The sequence below is a fragment of the Microplitis mediator genome, chromosome 2 (assembly GCF_029852145.1).
Source record: "Microplitis mediator isolate UGA2020A chromosome 2, iyMicMedi2.1, whole genome shotgun sequence".
NCBI lineage: Eukaryota > Metazoa > Arthropoda > Insecta > Hymenoptera > Braconidae > Microplitis > Microplitis mediator.
The window spans coordinates 6,467,605-6,492,456 of NC_079970.1; the positions used below are offsets into that span (position 1 = coordinate 6,467,605).

At 27.9% G+C, this 24,852-nt stretch overlaps 3 protein-coding genes across 6 annotated transcripts; 2 read left to right on the forward strand and 1 right to left on the reverse strand.

Moving 5' to 3' along the window:
* Positions 1-3,468: 3,468 nt before the first annotated feature.
* LOC130663052 (uncharacterized) lies at positions 3,469-12,039 on the reverse strand. The gene is made up of 7 exons (XM_057462103.1): positions 11,715-12,039; positions 9,681-9,887; positions 8,467-8,815; positions 7,325-7,525; positions 6,349-6,685; positions 4,169-4,414; positions 3,469-3,786 (listed from the first exon to the last, which is right to left on the reverse strand). The coding sequence occupies exons 1-7, from the start codon at positions 11,819-11,821 to the stop codon at positions 3,707-3,709; spliced, it is 1,527 nt and encodes a 508-aa protein (XP_057318086.1). The 5' UTR covers positions 11,822-12,039; the 3' UTR covers positions 3,469-3,706.
* Positions 12,040-13,257: 1,218 nt separating this feature from the next.
* Positions 13,258-21,249, forward strand: LOC130662941 (uncharacterized). 2 transcript variants are annotated; one of them, XM_057461926.1, is made up of 10 exons: positions 13,258-13,406; positions 13,550-13,645; positions 16,343-16,503; positions 16,681-16,896; positions 17,327-17,672; positions 17,752-17,952; positions 18,020-18,485; positions 18,667-18,957; positions 20,019-20,663; positions 20,807-21,249. In XM_057461926.1, exons 3-10 carry the CDS (start codon positions 16,373-16,375, stop codon positions 21,013-21,015), a joined length of 2,505 nt encoding a protein of 834 aa, XP_057317909.1. In that variant the 5' UTR covers positions 13,258-13,406; positions 13,550-13,645; positions 16,343-16,372; the 3' UTR covers positions 21,016-21,249. The 2 variants fall into 2 exon arrangements, with proteins under 2 accessions (XP_057317909.1, XP_057317911.1); XM_057461928.1 differs by having other exon boundaries at positions 18,020-18,347.
* Positions 21,250-22,937: 1,688 nt separating this feature from the next.
* On the forward strand, positions 22,938-24,802 carry LOC130663135 (uncharacterized). 3 transcript variants are annotated; one of them, XM_057462232.1, is made up of 6 exons: positions 22,938-23,079; positions 23,388-23,608; positions 23,684-23,743; positions 24,025-24,278; positions 24,355-24,514; positions 24,607-24,802. In XM_057462232.1, exons 2-6 carry the CDS (start codon positions 23,401-23,403, stop codon positions 24,702-24,704), a joined length of 780 nt encoding a protein of 259 aa, XP_057318215.1. In that variant the 5' UTR covers positions 22,938-23,079; positions 23,388-23,400; the 3' UTR covers positions 24,705-24,802. The 3 variants fall into 3 exon arrangements, with proteins under 3 accessions (XP_057318215.1, XP_057318213.1, XP_057318214.1); XM_057462230.1 differs by having other exon boundaries at positions 22,981-23,305; positions 24,607-24,801; XM_057462231.1 differs by having other exon boundaries at positions 22,982-23,322; positions 24,607-24,801.
* Positions 24,803-24,852: the final 50 nt, after the last annotated feature.

A 24,852-nucleotide genomic window follows, 5' to 3' on the forward strand; every position in this document is an offset into this window, starting at 1 on the left:
AAAATAAATAAGTGTAAATGTAGCAGACATAAGACAATTTTTTAATTACATGTAGAAAATTAAGTAATTAAAATGATAAAATTAAAAAAAATTCATGTACTGAATTTTGAATTGTCTAAAAATGCATTTTTTAATTTTCACTTTATAAACATTTTAATTTATTATTTCAAAGTTTTAAAAATTGTCAGATGTCCGCTAACTTTACTATCATTTAAAATAATGAAATTTAAAAAAGTGCGCGCACTAATTTTTAAATTATCTAAGTACGCACTTTTTTATTCAACTTGCATTTTATTCATTTATTCAAAAATTTAAAAAACGGTTGTACAAACTTCATCCTAAAAGCTAGTTTGTACAAATCGTATGAAAAATAAAAAATTGTTGGACATCAGACTTGTATACGATAATTATAGTTTGAAAGAAGTAAATATGTTTTAAAAATAGATTTACCAGAAGTTATGATAAGAATTTCAGAGTTGGATGCAGTATTATTAAGTCATATGACTAGGTGCGATGACACAACAATGATGCCAACTGATATAGAACGATGTAAACTGTATGGTTTTTTTATTATAATATAAAGATACTGTAAAACCATATTGTGAAGAAGTCCGTATGTTTAAATTGTAAATTTATTTAGAACGATTATGGTGAAAAAACCGTAAGCAATTGTAAGAATTATAGTATGGTTCAAAAAGTTTATGTCAATTACTTTAAAAAAGTGCGGAGTTGATGGAACAGTTGACATGTAAAAAAAATTAGCTACAGAAATGATCATATTGAAACGCAAAACAAGTTTGAACCAATGACAGTTTGGCGCGTAGTGGTTGAGACGCATAGCTAGTTGTCGAGATTGATAGTTTGTTATTTGCATAGTTAGAACGAAAGTGTGTAGGTATCTGAAGTCTCCTTTGTGTTTACGTGTCGAATAAGTACCGACCGTCGTGAGTGTATTTTGCTGACGATAAAGTAATTTTCAAATGATAAATCAAAGATAGAAAGAGATAGTTATATCACTTGTCATGTTACTATCTCTTTCTATCTTTGATTTATCATTTGAAAATTACTTTATCGTTAGCAAAATCCAATCACGACGGTCGGTACTTAATCGACACGTAAACACAAAGGAGACTTCAGATACCTACACACTTTCGTTCTAACTATGCAAATAACAAACTATCAATCTCGACAACTAGCTATGCGTCTCAACCACTACGCGCCAAACTGTCATTGGTTCAAACTTGTTTTGCGTTTCAATATGATCATTTCTGTAGCTAATTTTTTTTACATGTCAACTGTTCCATCAACTCCGCACTTTTTTAAAGTAATTGACATAAACTTTTTGAACCATACTATAATTCTTACAATTGCTTACGATTTTTTCACCATAATCGTTCTAAATAAATTTACAATTTAAACATACGGACTTCTTCACAATATGGTTTTACAGTATCTTTATATTATAATAAAAAAACCATACAGTTTACATCGTTCTATATCAGTTGGCATCATTGTTGTGTCATCGCACCTAGTCATATGACTTAATAATACTGCATCCAACTCTGAAATTCTTATCATAACTTCTTGTCAATCTATTATTAAAACATATTTACTTTTTTCAAACTATAATTATCGTATACAAGTCTGATGTCCAACAATTTTTTATTTTTCATACGATTTGTACAAACTAGCTTTTAGGATGAAGTTTGTACAACCTAAAAAACTGCAAGTTGTCAGCCATATTAACATTCATATTATAGATATAATATATATATATATATATATATATATATGGGTGCCGTGATTTTGTCCGAATGACTGTAATATTACAGAAACAAAAATTGTAGATACTTTTTAATGTAGTACTACAGTGAGAAAGATTACATTGCGAATAGAATTCAAGCAATGAAAGTATTTGATTGAGAAGAACATACATAGAATAATTTTAGTTTAAATACCATATTATTAAATCTATATGACTGGTGAAAACGGTACAATAATAATACCAACTTTCAAAACGCGACACTATCTTATAATTGGAGATTTTTTACGTCAAACATATAGTAAATAAACAACGTATTACTTCCGTTACCTAAATTCGTAATTCAATTAGAAGTAGTTACGAATAAGAATTAATAGAAGTTTAGTAAATCAATTTGTAATTAAATATGATCTTTTGGCTAGACATAAAAGTTAGAGTATATTGAAAAGGTAACAATATGCAAAGCTAAATACACTTTAAACTATACTTATTGGGATGTTGCAACAATTTATGCTAATAATAGAATGAAGTAAGATATTTACAAGTCACATTTGTGGAGAGAATACTAGTTTACGCCCGGGCATGATTGAGCGATAATACAAAGACAATCTAGACTCTGTACACGTCAATCTTTACAATTGATACCGACTGCTGTAAATTGCGCTTTTATGTTGGTAAGTTAGATTTCGAATGATAACTCTATGAGATAAGATAAGATAAGATAATAATAAAAAACTAAAACAATATAAATTCATTAAATATTTAAAATTTTTAATTACGGTACAAATTTATTTTAAAAAGTTGTTAAACACTTTTATCGATGAAACTGATTAAAATAATTCTTAAAATATAATATAATTTTAATTAAGCATACAAAATTTATAACATCAAAATAATTGTATACTTGAAAATTTATTAAAAAATAAAAATTAAAGTAAAAAATCATGTATAAAATTATATTTTTTCAATATTATTTTACAATTTAAATTGTCATCTTCTAGAAAATTGTTAAATTTGTTATTTGAAAATTGAAAAAAAAAAAAAAAAAAATATTCTATTTTGTTAAATTTTATTAAAACTAATGTAATTTTAAAATGATACTCAAAATAGGGGACTTTAGAATTTTTTTTTTTTTAAGAAGTAAACTTATTTTGTTTTATATTTGGGCTAAAAAAAAGTTTTATTGCGCTTATTTTTGAATGTTTTTTTTTTTATCACAAGCACTTGTTTTTAAAAACTAATATAGCTTTAATTATTATTTTAATATTAGTTATTTTTTATCAAATTATTTATTTTGAGCATTTAATTCTTACAAAATATTACTAATCACTTACAAATAAAAGTAAAAAAAAAAAAATTTGATTGTTAAAGTTTCCTCGACTTGAAAAAATGCTGCTGGAGTTTTTTTTTTTTTAATTATTATTTGATTTAATCTTACTCTTTTAATTTTAAGCATTTCATTTGATAAATCAAATGTTCCAATTATTTTCATACATCACTTAAGTAATATTATTAATATTCATATAAATACAAACCTTAATCACCAACAATAATCGTTTTGACTTTATTCATAGCTGCTATAAAACATTATTATTTAAAATATTGATTGTGTGGAGTGATAGTTAAATAAAAAAGGTAGAGATTAATTAAAATTTTAATTTTTTATTCATCAAATCGTTATACTCTTTTTTTTTTTTTAAATTAATAACTGTTTGGTATTATTAATGAAGATAATGACAATGCAATTTTTTTAATATTACAACTTCATTTTTGACAAGAACTAAATAAATTAATCTTAATGAAATGGTTAATTACGAAACATTACAGTAGATATAAACCACTAAATAAATTAAATAGTAAACAATAAATTGTTTCAATAGAACGAATAATTGAAGGAAAAGATTTTTTATGATCAATAAATTAACAATTACATAAAATTTATTGTTATTGAATTTCCATTATATTTAACTCTAAAAATATTAAGTGGTCATCGTAATTATTAACAATGTTGTTAGCGTCAATATCTGCAATAAAGAATAGATATAATGAATTGATATAATTTTCAATCATTTTACTGTTTTAATGTACATCGCGTCACTAATTCCAAAAGGACATATTTTTATTTGCCCTTTTGGCTTTAGTCACTAAGTGTAATACCAAAAGGCCGTATAACTTTCCTTTTAATTGCTAATCGTATTGTAGACTTTTTCTTTAGCAACAAAATTAAAAATAAAAATTTTTATCTATAATGAAATAAGTCTACAAAATGATTGTCAATGAAAATAAATTATACGCCCTTTTTACTGTAGAGAATATCCTGAAACCAAAAGAGCGTATAAATACGTCCTTTTGGAATTAGTAACGTGCTATTATACATCTTTAACATCAAATTATTTTTGTAAGTACCTGCTACATTGTTCTGATGATTGGGTTCGTCGTCAATGATATGTCCTTGAAAAGCTCGCAAAAAATTGCTGGCGCAGGCCAAAAAACTGGGTATATCTAGTATATTGTTGTTGTACAAATCCCAAGCTTTTTTAATTTTCATATTTATATCTAAATTCTCTGATCGAGTTGACCTTGTTATATCTTCGCCATTTTGCAACGATTCATACTCTATTCGAGTAATAGCTTGCAAACGAGTTAGATTTTCTAAAATAAAATAAATCATTCAATAACTAAACAAATATAATATTCACGTGTACAGCTGATGTTAAAAAAAAATAATAAATAAATACATTATAAATAACATTTTAAAATAGTTAACCGTTTCATTCTGATAATACAATTTATACCAAGTTTATAACTGGTGTCTGTCAAGTCTGAAAGCAATATTTAACAATATTTTTTGAAATCGAAGGGCGTGAAATTTTTTAGCTGTACAATATAAATGATCTGTTTGAATAGTGGTAGAGATATATGAAAATATTAAGTATCCATGTTTCTGAACTTTATAGACTACACAGTAAAAAATATTGTGTATCTGTGTTAAAAACGATCCGTGTTAAAATTTTTGTGTTGATTATTTTGTGTCAAATCAACACAGTTCTTTGTGTTACTTTAAAATTTTTAATCGATTTACTTTTCAACACTTTAAAAGTGTTAATTAGTATAAAAATCAATATTATCAACATTTATTAAGTGTTACTTTAAAATCAACACAAAAAAAGTGTTGAAATTTTAACACAATATTTTTTGCTGTGTATTTAGAGTAGAGGTGGGTAGTTCCGGACCTGTATAGTTCCATGAACTATGTCTTTTGTCGGATACGTATTCGATCGTTGCTCAAAATTCACTTTAGTATACTCACTAGTTTTTTTTTGCCCGCCATTGCCGTCATTACCAACAGCAGTAAAGCAGCAGAATCATTTTTGAGTGGTGATTTCTTATGGAACTTTGAGTTGAATACCAATCATAATTCATTCTCTATTTAGTATAAAATAATATAGTTCGCCGTGAATGCGTCTTAAACACATAATTCGCATAGCATAATGTTGTGCATACTAGAATATTTTGTATGTCTACGTTCTAAATACTGAACCTTCATGAGAATCAAAAACATTAAATAGTTCCACGGATATGATTCCAGGAACTAGTTCCTTTTCGCTCCGGAAACGTTCCAGGTTCAATCCGGAATGTTCCCGGAATTACCCACCTCTAATTTAGAGAAATTTTTACGGACTACTTATTTAAAGTAATACTTTCAACAATTAATTAAACATAAAAGCAAAATATATTTTTTGTACTCAGAATTTTTCAAGTAAACTAAAATTATATCTATCCCCGTTATATGATCTATGATCCCTGATAGCCAGAGTTTCTGATCAGAAAGTTGGTGTATCTGAGTTGCGACCAACTTGACGACAAGTTGTCGACAACTTTCAGCTTGTGTAACTGTTGCCGACAACTTGGCTACAAATTGCTCAGCAACTTGGCGACAATCTACTGCCGCAACCTGTCACCAAGTTTCAGAGCAACTTGTAGCCAAGTTGTCGGCAACTGTTACACGAGCTGAAAGTTGTCGGCAACAGTTACACGAGCTGAAAGTTGTCGACAACTTGTCGTCAAGTTGGTCGCAACTCAGATACACCAACTTTCTGATCAGAAACTCTGAAAGTTGTCGACAAGTTGCTCGGAAAGTTGCCGTCAACTTATGAAAATGCTGACTTTTGCGGTCAACTTGGCGACAGGTTGCGGCAGTAGATTGTCGACAAGTTGCGGGCAACTTGGCTATCAGGAATACTCTGTAATACTCTTGATACTTTTTCTAACTGTCCCTGATAGCCAAGTTGGCAAGAAACTGGCGTAAAACTACAGCCGCAACTGGACACTAAGTTGGTCGCAAAAGTTGATACTTCAAAAGTTGATGGTCACTTTCTGAGAAAGTTCTCAGAAACCTGCATTCCAGTTGCGGCACCATACTGGCGTCAACTTTCTCAGAAAGTGGCGGTAACTTGTACTCCAAAAATTGCAAATGCTAAAGTTGTCGACAGCTTGTCGTCAAGTTGGTCGCAAACTAATGAATACCAACTTTTGGACGAGAAACCCTGGCTATCAGGGGTAATAAGTTAAGTGATTATTCTTACCGGTAAAGTCCCATATATTCGGGTGAACGCCAAAACGAATATTTGATTTTTTATGGTAACTTTCTGAAAAATTATTCGTACGTTGTTCATGGCCGTGGACACTCCATAGTGTTGGTGGAGTTCTAACAATCCATTGATTGTAAAAATACAAAAAAAATTCGTGCAATAAAATATAAATATCTTCAGGAATATTCGTTATTAACCAGTTGTATCCTTGGAGGGCGTCGTTTGGAGGCAACAAAGCCAGTGCCATTAATTTCCTAATAATAATCTGGCCATATTTCCAAGTGCTTACTAAACGTAACAGTCCAAGTTTCTTCAATCTTTTTATCAGTGCCTATTTATTTAAAAATACATTCTGTATGATATATATATATATATATATATATATATATATATATATATATATATTATATATATTATATATATTTCCATTTTAATGTCAAGCTCCTAAAAAAATAGTCTTCTGATCGATTTTAAGAGCTTGACATTAAAATGGAAATAACTAGAAAACAATGCAGAGTTCAAAAAAAGTTTCTCAGAGATAATTTGTAGGAAATAAAATTGTCTACAAAAAATATTCTATGACATTTCATGATAAGTCCGATAGTTTCACCGGAAAAGTAAAAAGATCTCGAAATTTAGTCTTGAATTCGAGCTCCAATAACTTTTTAACAGATGGATTTATCAAGAAATGATAAGAGACTTTTTTTGTAGAACGTTAAATTCCCTTATGACAAACTAAAAATTCCTGATTAGTCAATTTGTGAAATAGTTATAGCTATTTGAAAAAAATAAAAGCCTTTTGTTCAAAATACCTATAACTTTTTTTGGGTTGGGTAAAAAAATTTGATAATTTCCTGAAAAATTATTTTGACGGGGTAGAAAAGGAAAAAAAATTTTCAACCAGATTAAAAAGGCTCGGGATCAAAAGTGGTCGATGTGACGTGGTGTGCCCTATATAAATCATACTGACCTGGCAAAAATGAAAGTAGCACCCAGTGTGTAGAGTTGCCGGAAATTGATCTTTAATAGCAACATCCAGTGATGCTTCAAAATCTGACATTATTGTTTGAGGTTGAATGTGCGGTGCTCCATGATTTTTGAAGTAGGATAATCCTGTTTTGTATGCTGATGCTGACTTTTTTGACATTAACATCCAGCATATTGGCAAGGCCTTTAATAAAATAAGTTGATTGTATAATTAAAATTTTATAAAATTATATAGTTTTAGGAGTTTCTGAGAGTACATAAAAATAGTGCATTGCTTCAAGTACGGGAGAAACCGGAGTAAAATAAGACACCACTTTGCATTTATGTCAAAATTGTTAAGTCCTTTTCATTTTTTTAGAACCGATGAATCGATTCAAGCGTTCTTGGTGGCAATCGAAAAAGCTCACCAAGCCTTAGAACCAATAACATTTTGAGTCGAATCGGGCTTATGAGTTATACGCAAAAAACCTAAGAAAAAAAAAATTTTTCAATTTTTATTTTTCCTATAACTTGTAAACTAGGTGACCGATCGACTCCAAAATCTAATCAATTTTAAGTCTTAGTGAGCCCTTTCGATTGTCATTAAGAACGTTCAAATCGGTTGATTCGTATCAAAGATATCGTAGAACAAATAAATCTTCAAACACACACAAACACACACACACACACAAACACACACACACACACAGTTTTCCGTAGCTTCAAATTTTTTTCCCGGATTCGTCTTATTTCATAGAACGATATAACATTATTGCATTGGAACATTAGGAATTTATAAATATCAAATAACAAAGATATTTTTATTCAAATAAATCAGTTGCGATAATATTAAAAGGCATTATATATAAAAATTTAATTCTTTGTCGATTTTTTAATTTATATCTGTTACTTTTGGAATACTCGATATGTATTAGAAATTGGGTAGACTTTAGCTCTGGGTAGTTCTATATATATTTAATAATAATAAATATTAGGAAAGAGTATTTAGCCCAACAAAAGTACGTGTGAAGCAAAAAATCGTCACCTTACAGTTATTGATATTAAAATATTCTTTAAGATCAGAACTTTTTAATTTCTTAGTAGAGAGATTCTCTAATTAAATTTATAATTTGTTTCAGTCTGTACCTTGTTATTAATTAACGCCATAATCGTGAAAAATTGATAAACTTTTGGTTTTTTGGGGGTCATTTTAAAAGTAGCATCCATAAAGAGCGTCGTTGTTATTATTGATGCCAAAAAATTTAAGTCGAAAAATATTATTATAATGCCACCATCAGGTGCATGAAGGGCTGAAACACTTAGATGGCCTTGCGAATAACGCAGTAGATGATCCCATTGAGGCATCCTTAGCAGAGTAACATAATGCAGTAAATCATTGGGAATTGGTGGGTGAGGAAGTTGATTACTACGACGCCAACTTGTCATCATTGGCTGCATTTTGGCCCACGTGTACTTTATGGCTGCTTCATAATGACTGAAAAAAAAAGTAATTGCGATATGTGTTACGTTCTCGTAACATTTTATCGATTAAATTAAACTAATTATTTTTTATAAATTAATTACATGATACAACATTTTTTGACATTCAACATACTACTGCTGCACTTATAAATACCCGGGTATGAAAGTAATTTAAAGTTTTTGAATTTTAATGTTAAAACTATCTAAGTATCATGTTGAATAAATTTTTCACATTCTATACATTTCGATTTATCTCAAAATAAATAATAATAATGATAATAATAATAATAGTAATAATAATGATGATAATAATAATAATAATAATAATAATAATAATTCAGAAAAAAAATTTTCTGGTATTAACATTGTTTATGAATTTAACGGATGTTTATAAACATAAAAATAAATAACAAGAAACACGGAATTAATAATCTTGGAATTTATATCATTTTAATTGTGTAAATTAGTCCAATAAATCAATAAGTTTAAAAATTGAATCTATGCAAAAAAAATTTTTATTTTCGTTCCTCTCCCCTCGTTTACGGTTTCAGGAGAAAAAAAAACCATTGAAAAGTCCAACTCAGCATGAATTTCGAACAAACTTAAGTAAATATAAAAATTGTATCAGACATAGTAGAATTTATAGTACTAAACAAAGGTATCCCTGGTTAAGAAAAACGATTTGAAACGATTTGCAATGTTAAATGCCCATAAGAAGGGCGATTCTATAGTATTTAAAAGCATTAAAAAGCATTTAAAATTGTTTTTTTCTAATTGTTTCTAATCGTTTCTTTTAATAAGGGATCTATATTTGTCATGGCAGAGAGAGATGAATGGACGAAAGTAGATAGTAAAACCAGTCAAGATTATATACTCACATCACACTTAAATTATCATAAATCAGTCGCAGAGACTGATAAGGCTGCGAAATCGAAGCATAATACAAAGCTTTCTGAAAATTATAGTACAGCTCTAGCTTTGGTTCACCTTCATGATTATGATTAGTAGTTAAAAAAATTTGACCGTTTTGAAATTTTCCATGAGCATCGCAGCGAAGAGAACGACGTTCACAGCATCTTAAATAGCTAAAAAATACATTTTTAATTTAATAATGACATTCTTAAATCTCCAAGTAAATTCCCCAGCAACTGACAGTCAAGTGTGAAAACTTTTTGATATTTTTTAATTTTCGAATTTTGAAAAACCTTGAAAAAATGACATAAGATCGATAACATCGAACATACGACAATGTTTTACACTTCATAAACAAATGACATATTATTAGAAAATATGATTTGAAAATATGTGTATAAAGATTCTAAAAGTTTCTTAGTATGCATTTATTTTTCATTCTTATTATTTTTTTAAGCATAGAATTAATTGAAAAATAAAATTATCTGTTTTCTGCAGCTTTCGCTATATCATCACCGTACAACATGTAACTTTATTCGAATCTTTTAAAAATTTTTCTCTCTCTCTATACATATATTTGGTTGTGTCAAAATAAAATGATTTTTTTTTTAAGTTCTCATAGTATCAAAAGTTTCTTTGAGACAAAAAAAAAAAATTCTCTTAAAAAATCAGCTTGATATCTCGAAAATTGAGCTGGCGGTTTACAAGTTCATTTTCCCATTTAAAATACATGTAAAAAATTTTTTTTTTAGTTTTTCGAGGAAAAATCAAAGAAAAATGTTTTTTTTCCAATTTTGAATTTCACATTCCTATAGGAAATTAAATTCCCTACATAAATGTTTTGAATAGTCATATTCGTAACTAGAATATAAAAAAAGTTACAAGCCCCCAAAGTTAAAAAAAAAAAATTAATTTTTCTTTTATGTATAATTATTATTTTTACTTGTTTCTTATTAATTGGTGGTATTTTTTTCTTCTACTTTTAATTTCCAATCTTCTATATAAAATCTTCAATAAAATTTTCAAATTTAAAACGTTTTAGTACCTCACTTAACCACTACAGAACATTATAATAATAAAAAAATCTATTTTATCGAGTGATTGACACCAATACAAAAAAAAGTTAATCGTCACAGTTTTAAATTATTTTTTAAATATTTCTTGCATAAAAATTGCTATGTATAGAAGATTGGAAATTAAAATTAAAAGAAAAAAATACCACCAATCAACAAAAAAGTAAAAACAATAATTATACCTAAAAGAAAAAAATTTTTTTTTTTAACTTTGGGAGCTTGTAACTTTTTTGATATTGTAGTTACGAGCATGACGATTCAGGACATTTTTGTAGGGAATTTAATTTCCTATAAGAGTGTGAAATTAAAAATTGGAAAAAAAATTTTTTTCGTTGATTTTTTCTCGAAAAACTAAAAAAAAATTTTATTACATGTATTTTAAATGGGAAAATGAACTTGTAAACCGCTAGCTTAATTTTCGAGATATCGAGCTGATTTTTTAGGAGAATTTTTTTTTTTGTCCCAAAGAAACTTTTGAGACTATGAGACCTTAAAAAAAAAAAATCATTTTATTTTGACACACCCAAATATATATATATAAACGTATAATCATGTATGATTTAAATTTTTACTGACGATATTAAAATTTAAAAAAACCTCATTTTTCAAAAAGTTTTAAATAGTAATTAAAGTATACTCTTCATACGAATTAAAATCGAAACCATGTATATACAATGAAATATTTGGTATACGTGCACATACAACAGATAATTAGGATATTTTCAAAAGGATAAACGAATCTAAAGTTAATATTAGCTTATTTACGAACAAATAGAAGAAATTAAATTTTTGTGTAACATTATCAATAAATATATCTAAAAAAATTTTATCAGCAATCTTCAAAGATCGTAAAATGGATATTTTGCGTAATGTATTATGAAAAAAAAAAAAAAATTTATTAAAAAATTATTTGTGCATTAATCATACCTGGTGTCTTTCACAGTTTTGTAACAACAATAACTATAACCTTCAAAAACTTTAAAAGGAAGATTTGACTGCTGCTGTCTACCACGATAAAAGATTTTATTATCCATCTTAAAAGCTAATCACATGAAGATAAACTTAAATAGACCGTCATTTACTAGAATACAAAAAAGTGTTTAAATGGCACAAATGATTATTTTATTTTGATTTCAACTTTTATTAATAATAATATAAATGACAAGACACAATATCAATAACATTGGATGCGTCGCAAGCTGTAACACTGACTAAAGGTGTTAGGGTTTTGTTCCTTGCGTGAGAGCTGAAGAGTTAGGCCAGTGGGGCCAGTGAGACCAAAGGCTTATTGGGAACCTTAGAATGGGCGTGGCTTAGATATTAGTCATCTGGTGGCCAAAAAATAAACTAATCAAAGTAGGCTGCTCTGAATGTTGACTATATAAAATCAACTGGCTTATTTATGTTTTGATAATTTATTTAAATTATTATGTTAAAGATTATTACAGTAAATAATGCGTGTTTCAATTCAAAACGTTTATCAATTTGGTAGTGGAACACCTCAAAGTGAAAATTTTACCAGCGATGGAAATATAATAAATCACGGACACTTGTTGAACTTTGGTGAGGACAATAATTGTTTAAAAATTATTACTTTTTGTCTTCAATCATCAAGTATTCGAGATGATCCGGATAAGATAAATGGTCAAGTTCTCAAAGGTGGAAGGATCGTGGGTATGAGTTTTCCTTGCTAAGTTGTTTTGATGGTTCATGTAAGCACGTGGTAGCAAAACTGTTTTATTTATGTCAGCAATCATCAAAACAGTCGAATTTATCTTCATGATTCATTTTATTTTTCAAAGTAACCACGTTTGCAATTTTTCGACGAACAGTAAAAAATCAATGGTACTGAAGTTAGCAGACATCTAATAATTGTTTGATTATTTTCAAAACGATAATTGACAAAAAAAAAAATATTTTTAAAAAATTGCACCTATAGCTTTTTTAATTTTCTACACATGCATATTTTTTTAGTTTATTTTTTTTGCCATTGATTTTTTGAAAAAAAAAAAAAAAATCTGAAAATTGTTAATTGTTTTCCAACTTCAGTGTCATAAAAATCAACACTGTCATTTTTAGAAGCATCACGACTTTTACAACCATACAAACAATATATGTTACTTTTACTTGTTTTTGATGGAAATTCCATGTTTATAAATTAGAAATTTTTTTTTAATTAAACGAAAACAATTTTTTAATTCATAGAAACACAATAATTTTAGAGACAATTAAGTATTCATTATTTATATTAGCTGATAAACGTATAGACACATGTAAACATTTATGATTTAGCCTACTTTGAGTAGTCATAGCTTCAGCCACCAGTTGGCGTATCAGAATTTTAAGTTTTCCAATAGGATGCGCAATTAACTTTGGAGGGGACATCGTTTTAGTTTCAACCAATGCAGCCAGATCATGCGATATTTTACCCCCTCCTGCCATTACACTCCATGCTATTTCACCACGGGAAGGGATACAAATATCGTACCGATCTGGCTGCACTGATTCAAAGTTCGCTCAAATGTGTATGAGAGCTTCGGTACGAAAGTTCCAATCTGAACGCATAATCCTGAAGAGCTCTTAATCTACATTCTTTGTCTGTTACTAATTCTACACAAGGTAAATTAAACAAAATTAATAGATACGTAATTAAAATATTCTAAATTTTGTGGTAGGAAAATAAAAAAATATTTTAATTACAGCATCTTTTCTGAAAAATTTCTAATAGTACTTATTAATCATAACTTGCTTTTTATTTATAGGAGATAAGGGTTTAGGATAACTGAAGCTATTGTCATCCTCTTGGTTTTTTATACCTCATCCAACACATAGTTCAGAGATCGAGGCACTTTTTAAAAGTAAGTCGCATTATTTATTATTTTTCGATTTTTTATTTTGTCGCTCGATTCGAGAAGTGTATACTTCTTTTTGTCTGGCGTTTGACATTTGTGAGATGATAACCAATAAAAAGAAAAAATATCAGTTGCCTAATCGCTTCTGATGTCTTGTTCATGCGGTTTCATTGAGCTTTTCACATACTTGGCCATAAACTATCGTCATACTAAGTAAATTTTAATAAAATCTTATAATTAAGCATAAAAATCTCAACAAAACAACCATTATAATTTTTTTTTTTACAAATAAATCTAGACGCACAAATAATTTTGAAATTCGAAATCGAAATATTAACTCTGTCGATAGTCCTATAGATGTTATAACAATAAGATAATAATTAATTTGAAAGAAAAAATTTGAATGCTTAATTTATAATTTATTTACTTACATACTATATATATTAATATACATTTAATGGGACCATTATGAATATTTCATACAAACAAACGCAAACAAATAAAATTTTTAAGCTGAAAGAATATACTGGATAAGTTATTGCAGGAATTAAAAAAGCATACGCGTAAGTATCAGTGCTTAGTGTCAATACTCTTGTATGGCCACACGACGCCGATGTTTGCTCATGTGTAGTGTACTGTTTTACGTGGAATTTTTATTTTTTTTTTATTTTGTACTAGCAACTAATACCATTATTATAACGAAATGATTGATGATATTATTTAATAAATAAAATAAAACTCGATTGTTAGGGTAAATAAGATGATAATTTTGGAAAGTTAAGTAATAAGTATAGGTGTGTAGGATTACAATTTTTTTGATTTTTTTTTTCAAGAAATCAATTATAAAAAGAAAATAAAAACTAAAGATATGCACATGTAGAAAATTTTAAAAACTACAGGTGCAAATTTTTCAAATATTTTTTTTTTCAATTTATTGTTTAAAAAAAAATCAAAAAATTATTAGATGTCGGCTAACTTCAGTATTATGTGTAGCTCTACGTATTTTCGGTCATAAAATTCGCTAGAATAAGAATTAAAAATTTTTTTTATTTGTTTATCTTGAAGAGTAATTAAATAAAAAAAAAAAAATATGTATAACAATTAACAAGGACTTAAAATATGCAAAAAAAATTTTTAATTGAAAAGGAAAAGATTTTTTTATTTTAATTTTTCGTTAACGAACGTAGCAATTGTTACGGCGGATAAGTTTCGAAAAAAAATTTGTTAAATAATTATAACTTATAAAAAATCAATAAGCGCAGAAATTTTAGAAATTAAAATTTATAATTTCTATATCTGATTCGTTGATTTTTATTATTATGCACAATGAATCTATTTATCAAATATTAGAAATGCTTAGAGCATTAGAGGAATTTTAAGAACTGTAACAAATATGTTCTATGCCTAAAATGTTGGAAAATAAAAAAAACTTTTTTTTAAATCAACTCTCCGTTAAAATAATGAGTTAAAAAGAAAAAAAAAACAAACAAAAGACAGATAATATGGAATATGATACACTACGCAATACACAAACAAACATTTGCGTCGTATAGGCAAGAGTATATGCACTAAGTAACGAAAAAGCCGCCTTAATTCCTGGAATAAATGTCCTAGCGTAGTACAGTCAAATCGCGTTACAAGTCCGCCTACAGGGGTGTAAGGGAATATAATTTTAAGAATTCCTGTACCCCCACTTCTGCTCAGCAGTTGAACGCCGTACCTCACACTTTCCCTACTTTGCAAGCGTGTGAGTGTGTACATGATTATTTTCGTAGTCATAGAGGGGGAATGTCTTCCTCGAAATATGTCGGCGGACTTATAACGCGACTGGACTGTATTTTTATTAAATTTTTTTTTTTTTTTTTTTTTTAATTTAGAATTTATACGTTCGATTTGTTGGAACCACCCTTATGACAAGATCTACACTGACTTAAATGTTCGTCAGATTTTGCCTGTCATACCCCATGATATACGAGTGTTTACTTGCCTTACCGTATTTTTGTAGTTTGAGATAATTTTTTTAAAAACCATCAAAATAATTTCGTTCAATAAATATTCGAAATTGTAGGTACATATGTTTATCTGTATTTAAGTTACTGCTCTACGTGATCCGTCATTTTTTTTTTTGCACACCTCAAGCGCGAAAGCGCTGAGGTTGCTTCATGATCGCTCTAAATTTTTTTTTTTATTGACAACTAATACCGTTGTTATAATAAAATGAATCACAATATTATTCAACAAATGAAACAAAACTTGATTGTAAGAGTAGATAAGTTAAATTTTTCATATTTATTCAGTATGTCACTAGTTGTATCTGCTAAAATTGTATCTCAATCAATTTCACTCATTTTAAGTACCGGGTAACAACGAAATACAGTCGTTAAAACATGATACTGAAGTTAGCCGACGTCTAATAATTTTTGGATTTTTTTTCAGAATAATAAATTATAAAAAAAAAAAAATATTTGGAAAAAGTTACACCTATAATTTTTATAATTTTCTACATGTGCATATTTTTATTTTTTTTTATTCGTAATTGATTTGTTGCGAAAAAAAATCTGAAAAGTTGTTGATTGTCTGTCAATTTCAGGATCATGTTAAAACACAGTACAGAATACTGCGTTGAATCACACCGAGTTAATATAACTGTGTGATAAAAAATTAACATTACCGAAACTTTATGATACGTTTTTTGTTTTCTAGATTGGTGTCTATTTTTTATACCAAATAAAAATGGTTCGTAATCGTAGATCATTAAGGACACGGCGAAGAGTACCACGTCCTAATCGAATCCAATCATTGCCAGACCGTATTTTTGATGGTTATCGATTCCGCTTTGAAAAAACTATGAAAAATGGTGATCGGTTCGTATATATATTTTAATATTTTCAATTTATCCAATTAAATTTCTTCAAATTGAAAATCGAGTTGAAGCTGTAAATTGAACTATAGATATCAAACCATAATTGCTTAACAACTAATTGGGTCAGTTACATATATGTATATATATATATTTGTATTATACATTTTTGTTGGTTTAGGCGTTTTCATTGTTCTGGTAAAGAGGCTTATGCTTGCAGAGCTGAAGGTACATTATCTACCTCTGATGAATTTTCGTACGTAAGAAGAAGAGATCAACACTCACATGAACGTGATCCTAATGCTGAGATCAAAGCACGATTTGAAAAAGATTTACATTCAGCGACTCAACGACAGTTTAGAAAGCTACGTTTGATATATAATGACGTGTCACTTCTGTAAGCTTTAAATTTATTTATTAAATAAACAATAGCAATACTAATTAAAATATTAAATTATAATTACCGAATTGAGCTAGTTAAAGCGCTAGTTAAAACAAGAATACAGTAAAATATAGTTGAATCAGTTGTGAATGAAATGTATATATTATTGTGTAAATAAATAAATCTTACATATTTAGATCAGATAGGTTCAACTGTATTTTTAAATTTAAAAATTTCGGTAAAATGTAAATATGCAATTTCAAGTTACGCGATAAATAGATAAAAACACTAAAAACACTTTTAAAATTATTTTTATATTATGCAAAGTTACACTCACGCAATATTTTTTCCATGATGGGCATTTGATTTTTATCTGTTTATTTGTATAAATGACAAAATTTGGTTTGGATATTTATATTGGTATTTTTTTGAAATAATTTTATAGACATCAAGAAGCTGCTGCACTCGTAACTTTTGAGGAAGTTAAACGAAGAATGCAATATTGGCAGAAAAAACCAAACCTTGCACATATAATTTCTTTAGGTTCCTTAAGCTATCATTTACATAAATCAGAATATCAAAATATAATTCTTCATGATCTTGGAAAAACTGACTTCAAATTTATGATGAATAATAACAATCAACGCTACGCTGTTCTATTCGGAGATATGGAATTAATTAACAGAATTGACAATCAGTCGCTTTTTATTCAATCAACAACGAAAGTCCTTCCTCAAGATATTATTAATTCTCTCCAAGTGGTGTCCATTTTCACTACCTACGCAGACCACGTAAGTAATTATAGCAATCTTACATACACACACACGCGCGCGCGCATGCCTACAATTTATTAAAGATATTTAATTGTAGACTTTTCCACTCTTATGGATAATTATGCTTGAAAAGAATGAAGATACGTGTAAGAAAATATTTGATGAGGGATTACGATTTTTTAAACAAACTTTGGCACCCATTAAAGTTTATACCGATTTTGATAACGATATCACCAAAGCTATAAACGGTGCATTTCCCGAAGCTGAAGTTCAGGGAACATTTTTATCTCACTTCACCGTAAGTTGATCTTATTAAGCACGACGTACATATATAAATAATATTATTTCAATAAAATTAATTTCAGATCATGATAAATGCAGCCAACAGTTTTAATATAAACCTTGCTGATCCGACTAATCAGTTAATTTTTGGAAAAATTGTAGCAATTAGCTTGTTACCTGCGGATAAGATTGTCGAAGCGTTTCGATGGGTTGTTTCCTCAATGGACGACGTCTACTATGTCCAATTCAAGAGCTTACTTGATTATTATAGTCAACATTGGTTGTCTGGTGTGAAGCCACAGAATTATAGTTTCTATAATAAGGCAGATTGTTTATTGAAGAACTCAGACCTTATTATAAAAAATATGGCTTATCATCTACGTCAGAATCCCAATATATGGAATTTTATCAGTCAGTACTTTGAAAGATTTTTGTGCTCCTTTCTTTCTTTCTCTCTCTTCCTTTTTCTTTCTCAACTTTGTTTGTTGTGTCTGGGTACAATGCTTTTCATCATCTTCTCTGCAATATTCTTGTACACAAAATTTCAAGGTAAAGTAATATATTTCGTATGATTATTGCATACCTCAAGCGCTGAGGGTGCTCTATTGTCGCTCGATTTTTCAAATCTTACGATTTTTAACTGTATTTTACTTAGTAGGTCTTCCATTTCCATTTCTATTGGAAATTATTAATTTATGTAACTTCCTAATATATATTATTGTTTATATAGAGCAAGCATCGTTTATGAACTATCAAAGTCACTATCATTTAAATAATTTAAACTCGAAAGGCAAAATAAATTGGAGCACCAATAGAATAAAAAATATCTTTAACAGCAGAAAAAAATATCTTTTGATTTTAAATAGCTGGAGTGAAATAAGAGCTGAACTAATTGATTTACAAACTTTTATCAAAAGAATGGGAACAGTGCTTAAAAAAGTCTTGAGAGATTTACAATATTCTGGGCTTGAAACTCTACCCAATTTTCAACTATTGAATTTATCAACTGAACATCAAATTAGTAAGAAACTAATGAATATTTTCTTAAAAGCTGTTGTCCTACTCAAGTAACACACAGACAACTTTAAAATGTCTTAAAGATGTCTTTACTAAAATGTCTTAAAGATATCTTAAAGATGTCGTTAACGGATAAGATAAATTTTTTTTTGTCTTAAAGTTACCTTTTTTGGTTATTTTAAGACAAAAATATAAATAAATAAGACATGCAAATGTTGATTCCGGAGACATAGAAAATTTGTGTTGTTTTTCTTGACTTGAAAAAATTAAAAAGTCGTTTAGATGACTTATTGACAGCTCTTTGTAATTAACTTCTTGTCGTCACTTTTGTCAAGTCTTTTAAGTAGGTATTTTTTTCGGTGACATAAATTTCTGATCGTTTTGTCAACATGTTGATGCCTTATCGATATGTCAAAAAAAAAACGCCTTAAAACTGATATCTTACAGATGTTACAAAAGCAAGTGTGTTACTTGGGTGGTCAAAGATTTCAATTGAGATTAATAAACATTGAATATTTTTCGATTGATTTAAACCGAATTCAATCAGAAAATAATTGATTTTTAATTTTCCTTAAGGGCATTCTTAAACAGTGCCTCCCACTTTTCAAAAATTTTCAGCGACTTTCAATTGTCATAATCGTCTTAAAATTTTATTAAGTAATTAAAAGAAAATTGAATAATAGACAACGTAGAAGTAATTTCGCCGAGATATATAATTAAATAAAAATTACTTACAATTGGTATTAATTGGGAGTTAAACGAAATTTGTAAAGTAAATTTCAGTAAAATGCTCATGTCAATAATATAATACGAATTTTAAAATTTTATAGGCTAAAATTTATTCAATAAATTTCGTTTAACTCCTAATTGATAATAATTGTAAGTAATTTTGTTTCAATTCTATAATCAATAAAATTTTTATACGCTTATGACAATTGAAAGTCATTGAACGTTTTTTAAAAGTGGGGGCACTGTCTGAAAATGCTCTTAATGAGATTCAAACACAATTCTTATTTAATGAGGTTAAAATGTAATAAATTTTTATTCATATTTTTGGTTCACTAGTGCAAGTTGGAGATATCTCCCGAACTCCTGATAACACTCTGCTGGAGGAAGCATCACTAGAAGAACTGCGGTTCTCCAATCAAAGAAACGAGCCTGACAATATTGAAGATGATGATGAAGATGAATTTCCACCTGGATTACAAGATGAAGTGACAAATGAAGAAGAATTAGAAGAAGATTCGCTGGTACAAGAAATTTCTTCTGAAGAAAATGAAAATGAAGAAGTGATAGCTGCAGAAATAATAGAAGAACTAGAGTTAGAAGAAACACTTGCTGAAGATAATTCTAATCAAGAAGTGATGGCTGTAGAAATAATAGAAGAACCAGAGTTGGAAGAAATACTTGCTGAAGATAACTCAAATCAAGAAGTGATGGCTGCAGAAATGATAGAAGAACTAGAGTTAGAAGAAACACTTGCTGAAGATAATTCAAATCAAGAAGTGATGGCAGTAGAAATAATAGAAGAACCAGAGTTGGAAGAAATACTTGCTGAAGATAATTCAAATCAAGAAGTGATGGCTGCAGAAATAATAGAAGAACCAGAGTTAGAAGAAACACTTGCTGAAGATAATTCAAATCAAGGAGAGATAGCGGCAGAAACAGTAGGTGATCAACATAATGGAAATTCGGAACGATGCTTGAGGGGTAAGCAATTTTTTCAGTCGAAAAATAAATTTATTGTAAATTTCCTATAAATTAATTTTTTTGGTTCAAAACTTTTTTTTTGCTATAAAAGCAAGTTTTTTTCTATGAAAATAAAAGAAAAATTAAATTTGATTTAATTTCAGGAGTTATAATTTCAAATGGGTGTAGATTCTGTTTGGTAAATAGCCCGAACATCCGTTACAGGCCTTGCAATCACGTCATTGCTTGTGATGAATGTCAAAAGACATATGTTCGTAAATGCGTCGAAGCAAATAAGCTTTGCACATGCATATTGTGCAGTTCAAATATAGAATTAGCTGAACATTTTGATTGTCAAAACTTAATTATGTAATTGTTAATTTATTGATCATAAAAAATCTTTTCCTTCAATTATTCGTTCTATTGAAACAATTTATTGTTTACTATTTAATTTATTTAGTGGTTTATATCTACTGTAATGTTTCGTAATTAACCATTTCATTAAGATTAATTTATTTAGTTCTTGTCAAAAATGAAGTTGTAATATTAAAAAAATTGCATTGTCATTGTCTTCATTAATAATACCAAACAGTTATTAATTTAAAAAAAAAAAAAAGAGTATAACGATTTGATGAATAAAAAATTAAAATTTTAATTAATCTCTACCTTTTTTATTTAACTATCACTCCACACAATCAATATTTTAAATAATAATGTTTTATAGCAGCTATGAATAAAGTCAAAACGATTATTGTTGGTGATTAAGGTTTGTATTTATATGAATATTAATAATATTACTTAAGTGATGTATGAAAATAATTGGAACATTTGATTTATCAAATGAAATGCTTAAAATTAAAAGAGTAAGATTAAATCAAATAATAATTAAAAAAAAAAAAACTCCAGCAGCATTTTTTCAAGTCGAGGAAACTTTAACAATCAAATTTTTTTTTTTTTACTTTTATTTGTAAGTGATTAGTAATATTTTGTAAGAATTAAATGCTCAAAATAAATAATTTGATAAAAAATAACTAATATTAAAATAATAATTAAAGCTATATTAGTTTTTAAAAACAAGTGCTTGTGATAAAAAAAAAAACATTCAAAAATAAGCGCAATAAAACTTTTTTTTAGCCCAAATATAAAACAAAATAAGTTTACTTCTTAAAAAAAAAAAAATTCTAAAGTCCCCTATTTTGAGTATCATTTTAAAATTACATTAGTTTTAATAAAATTTAACAAAATAGAATATTTTTTTTTTTTTTTTTTTCAATTTTCAAATAACAAATTTAACAATTTTCTAGAAGATGACAATTTAAATTGTAAAATAATATTGAAAAAATATAATTTTATACATGATTTTTTACTTTAATTTTTATTTTTTAATAAATTTTCAAGTATACAATTATTTTGATGTTATAAATTTTGTATGCTTAATTAAAATTATATTATATTTTAAGAATTATTTTAATCAGTTTCATCGATAAAAGTGTTTAACAACTTTTTAAAATAAATTTGTACCGTAATTAAAAATTTTAAATATTTAATGAATTTATATTGTTTTAGTTTTTTATTATTATCTTATCTTATCTTATCTCATAGAGTTATCATTCGAAATCTAACTTACCAACATAAAAGCGCAATTTACAGCAGTCGGTATCAATTGTAAAGATTGACGTGTACAGAGTCTAGATTGTCTTTGTATTATCGCTCAATCATGCCCGGGCGTAAACTAGTATTCTCTCCACAAATGTGACTTGTAAATATCTTACTTCATTCTATTATTAGCATAAATTGTTGCAACATCCCAATAAGTATAGTTTAAAGTGTATTTAGCTTTGCATATTGTTACCTTTTCAATATACTCTAACTTTTATGTCTAGCCAAAAGATCATATTTAATTACAAATTGATTTACTAAACTTCTATTAATTCTTATTCGTAACTACTTCTAATTGAATTACGAATTTAGGTAACGGAAGTAATACGTTGTTTTTTTACTATATGTTTGACGTAAAAAATCTCCAATTATAAGATAGTGTCGCGTTTTGAAAGTTGGTATTATTATTGTACCGTTTTCACCAGTCATATAGATTTAATAATATGGTATTTAAACTAAAATTATTCTATGTATGTTCTTCTCAATCAAATACTTTCATTGCTTGAATTCTATTCGCAATGTAATCTTTCTCACTGTAGTACTACATTAAAAAGTATCTACAATTTTTGTTTCTGTAATATTACAGTCATTCGGACAAAATCACGGCACCCATATATATATCGTTACAGCAATACCATCTGACGTATAGGTGAATACCAACTGAAAATTGTGCTATTGGTAAAACAAATTCGTTGTAGACGCGCATGTAGAGTTCGTCTTGTTTGTATTTATGAACAAAGACTGTAAATTGGTTACATCTTTACAAAATATATAAACGGTAATAAAAATTTCAAATAGATAAATAAAAATTACTTATAGTAAAGCAAATATATTAAAACAATTCAAAGATACCTCACGTCGAACAAACAATCGAAAATCAGTTTGTCGAAACTCATCTCTCATAAGTTTCTGAGACGCACGTGAATTCAGCGAGGAGATTTAGTTTTGCGTCCTGCTGTTGAACAGAGATCATAAATTTTTGTATCTCATAAAAAATATATGCAGTAATAAAAATTATCAAGTATAAAAATATACTAAATATTTTGAAATGAATGTTATTAAATAATAACTCGTTATTTTGTTTAGATTTTTACGAAAAATGGGAAGATTCGTAGTAGTTAGACTAGAAGACAAAGATGAAGATAAATGGGTGGGAGTTCCTGAATCGTGGGTTACTGAAGATGAAGACCAATGTTGGTGGCCAAATAATGATGCTGATTATAAAGCCGCAAATGAAATTATATTTTATGGCTCTTCTAACGGATGGAATTTGCATCCTGTTGGAGATGTCTATCGTACTTACTATTGTGAGTTTTAATTTTTATTCTTAACTTGATTAAGTAGTTAAAATTTTATTATTTTTTAATAAATCCTGAATTTAGATGCACTTGATGAGGCTGATGAAAAAGCTGATGATCTTAATCGTAGAGATTTAGAAGACAGTAAGTTTAATAATTTATTTTTTACGGTGCATATATTTACCCGGTCCAAGTCTACTGCAACATGTCCAGCTAAAGAATGATTGTTCGTGTAAAATGATCATTCTCTTTGAAATTCTCTCAATAAAAATGTCGATCACCATAAAATTACTACCAAAAATAAATTATTATTTAAAATCTCTGCTGTCAACAGTTCAGACTGACTGATAAACTTTCAACTTTTTTTTACTATTACCCAAAAAATATAGGAGTAGTTGTTGAAATTTTTTTACAAATTATTACAGAACGATACAGTGAAACTGACAGAAAGCTATGTGTTGTGGAAACCAAGGTTGATTTAAATTACTCTGCTATGTATTACAAGCAAGAAGGAATCACGAAGGACATAGAAGAGATAAAAAAAATATTAGAAGCCTCGAAAAATCAAGTCGATGTAAATAAATCAACTTTAGGAGCTTTTTTGCCTATCAAGAATCCCGAAGATCTGAGGAAATTTGAAACACTTTTCATGACTGAGGGCTGGTTATCTCCAGCTTTGGTAAATCATCAACGTGTAACTTCGCTGATTTAATAAGACGCTCAGACTTAATAATTGATTTTATTTTACTTTGCAGAAAGAACTGATTATCATTTTAACTGATAATGAAAACATTAGTCAAAGTATTTCTAAAATTCTGGGAGCGGTTTTTTCAAATCAGTTAGCAGCTCAGTGTTCCTGGGATGGGCAGAGCGGAATTAAGATCAATGACTTGTCAATTATAAAAATAATTGATGGTAATACTCTATTTGTTTTTCAATTTCAAATTTCATATATCATAAATATATGTATATATACTAATTAGCAATTATTTTTGTCATTATTTCAGTGACATTGAAAACTATCAATGCCAACTATGAAGGATTTGAAAGAGATGTGACCCTTTGGTTTCAGAATAACAGAAAATCAGTCATAACACCAGATTGAATTAAAATTTATTTATTTTTGTGCTAAGATGATTATTTGTTATTTAAAATTATAAAAAAGATTTTATAAACCTGATAGTTGATCTATTAAAAATTATTAAGATAAATTTTATGATCATTATTTTTTTTCCCTTATCAAAAATTCTTAA

What these genes read in the sequence shown, in the direction of transcription:
- LOC130663135 (XM_057462230.1), top strand. An exon ending in GCTGGTTATCTCCAGCTTTG is followed by an intron (nt 24,279 to 24,354) that starts GTAAATCATCAA and finishes TTTACTTTGCAG; the next exon opens with AAAGAACTGATTATCATTTT. An exon ending in AATTATAAAAATAATTGATG is followed by an intron (nt 24,515 to 24,606) that starts GTAATACTCTAT and finishes TCATTATTTCAG; the next exon opens with TGACATTGAAAACTATCAAT.
- LOC130662941 (XM_057461926.1), top strand. Translation starts at nt 16,373, where the DNA reads ATGGTTCGTAATCGTAGATCATTAAGGACACGGCGAAGAGTACCACGT. An exon ending in TCACTACCTACGCAGACCAC is followed by an intron (nt 17,673 to 17,751) that starts GTAAGTAATTAT and finishes ATTTAATTGTAG; the next exon opens with ACTTTTCCACTCTTATGGAT. An exon ending in CATTTTTATCTCACTTCACC is followed by an intron (nt 17,953 to 18,019) that starts GTAAGTTGATCT and finishes AATTAATTTCAG; the next exon opens with ATCATGATAAATGCAGCCAA.
- LOC130663052 (XM_057462103.1), bottom strand. Translation starts at nt 11,821, where the DNA reads ATGGATAATAAAATCTTTTATCGTGGTAGACAGCAGCAGTCAAATCTT. An exon ending in AAAACTGTGAAAGACACCAG is followed by an intron (nt 9,888 to 11,714) that starts GTATGATTAATG and finishes TGTATTTTTTAG; the next exon opens with CTATTTAAGATGCTGTGAAC. An exon ending in TCATCAGAACAATGTAGCAG is followed by an intron (nt 3,787 to 4,168) that starts GTACTTACAAAA and finishes TCTTTATTGCAG; the next exon opens with ATATTGACGCTAACAACATT.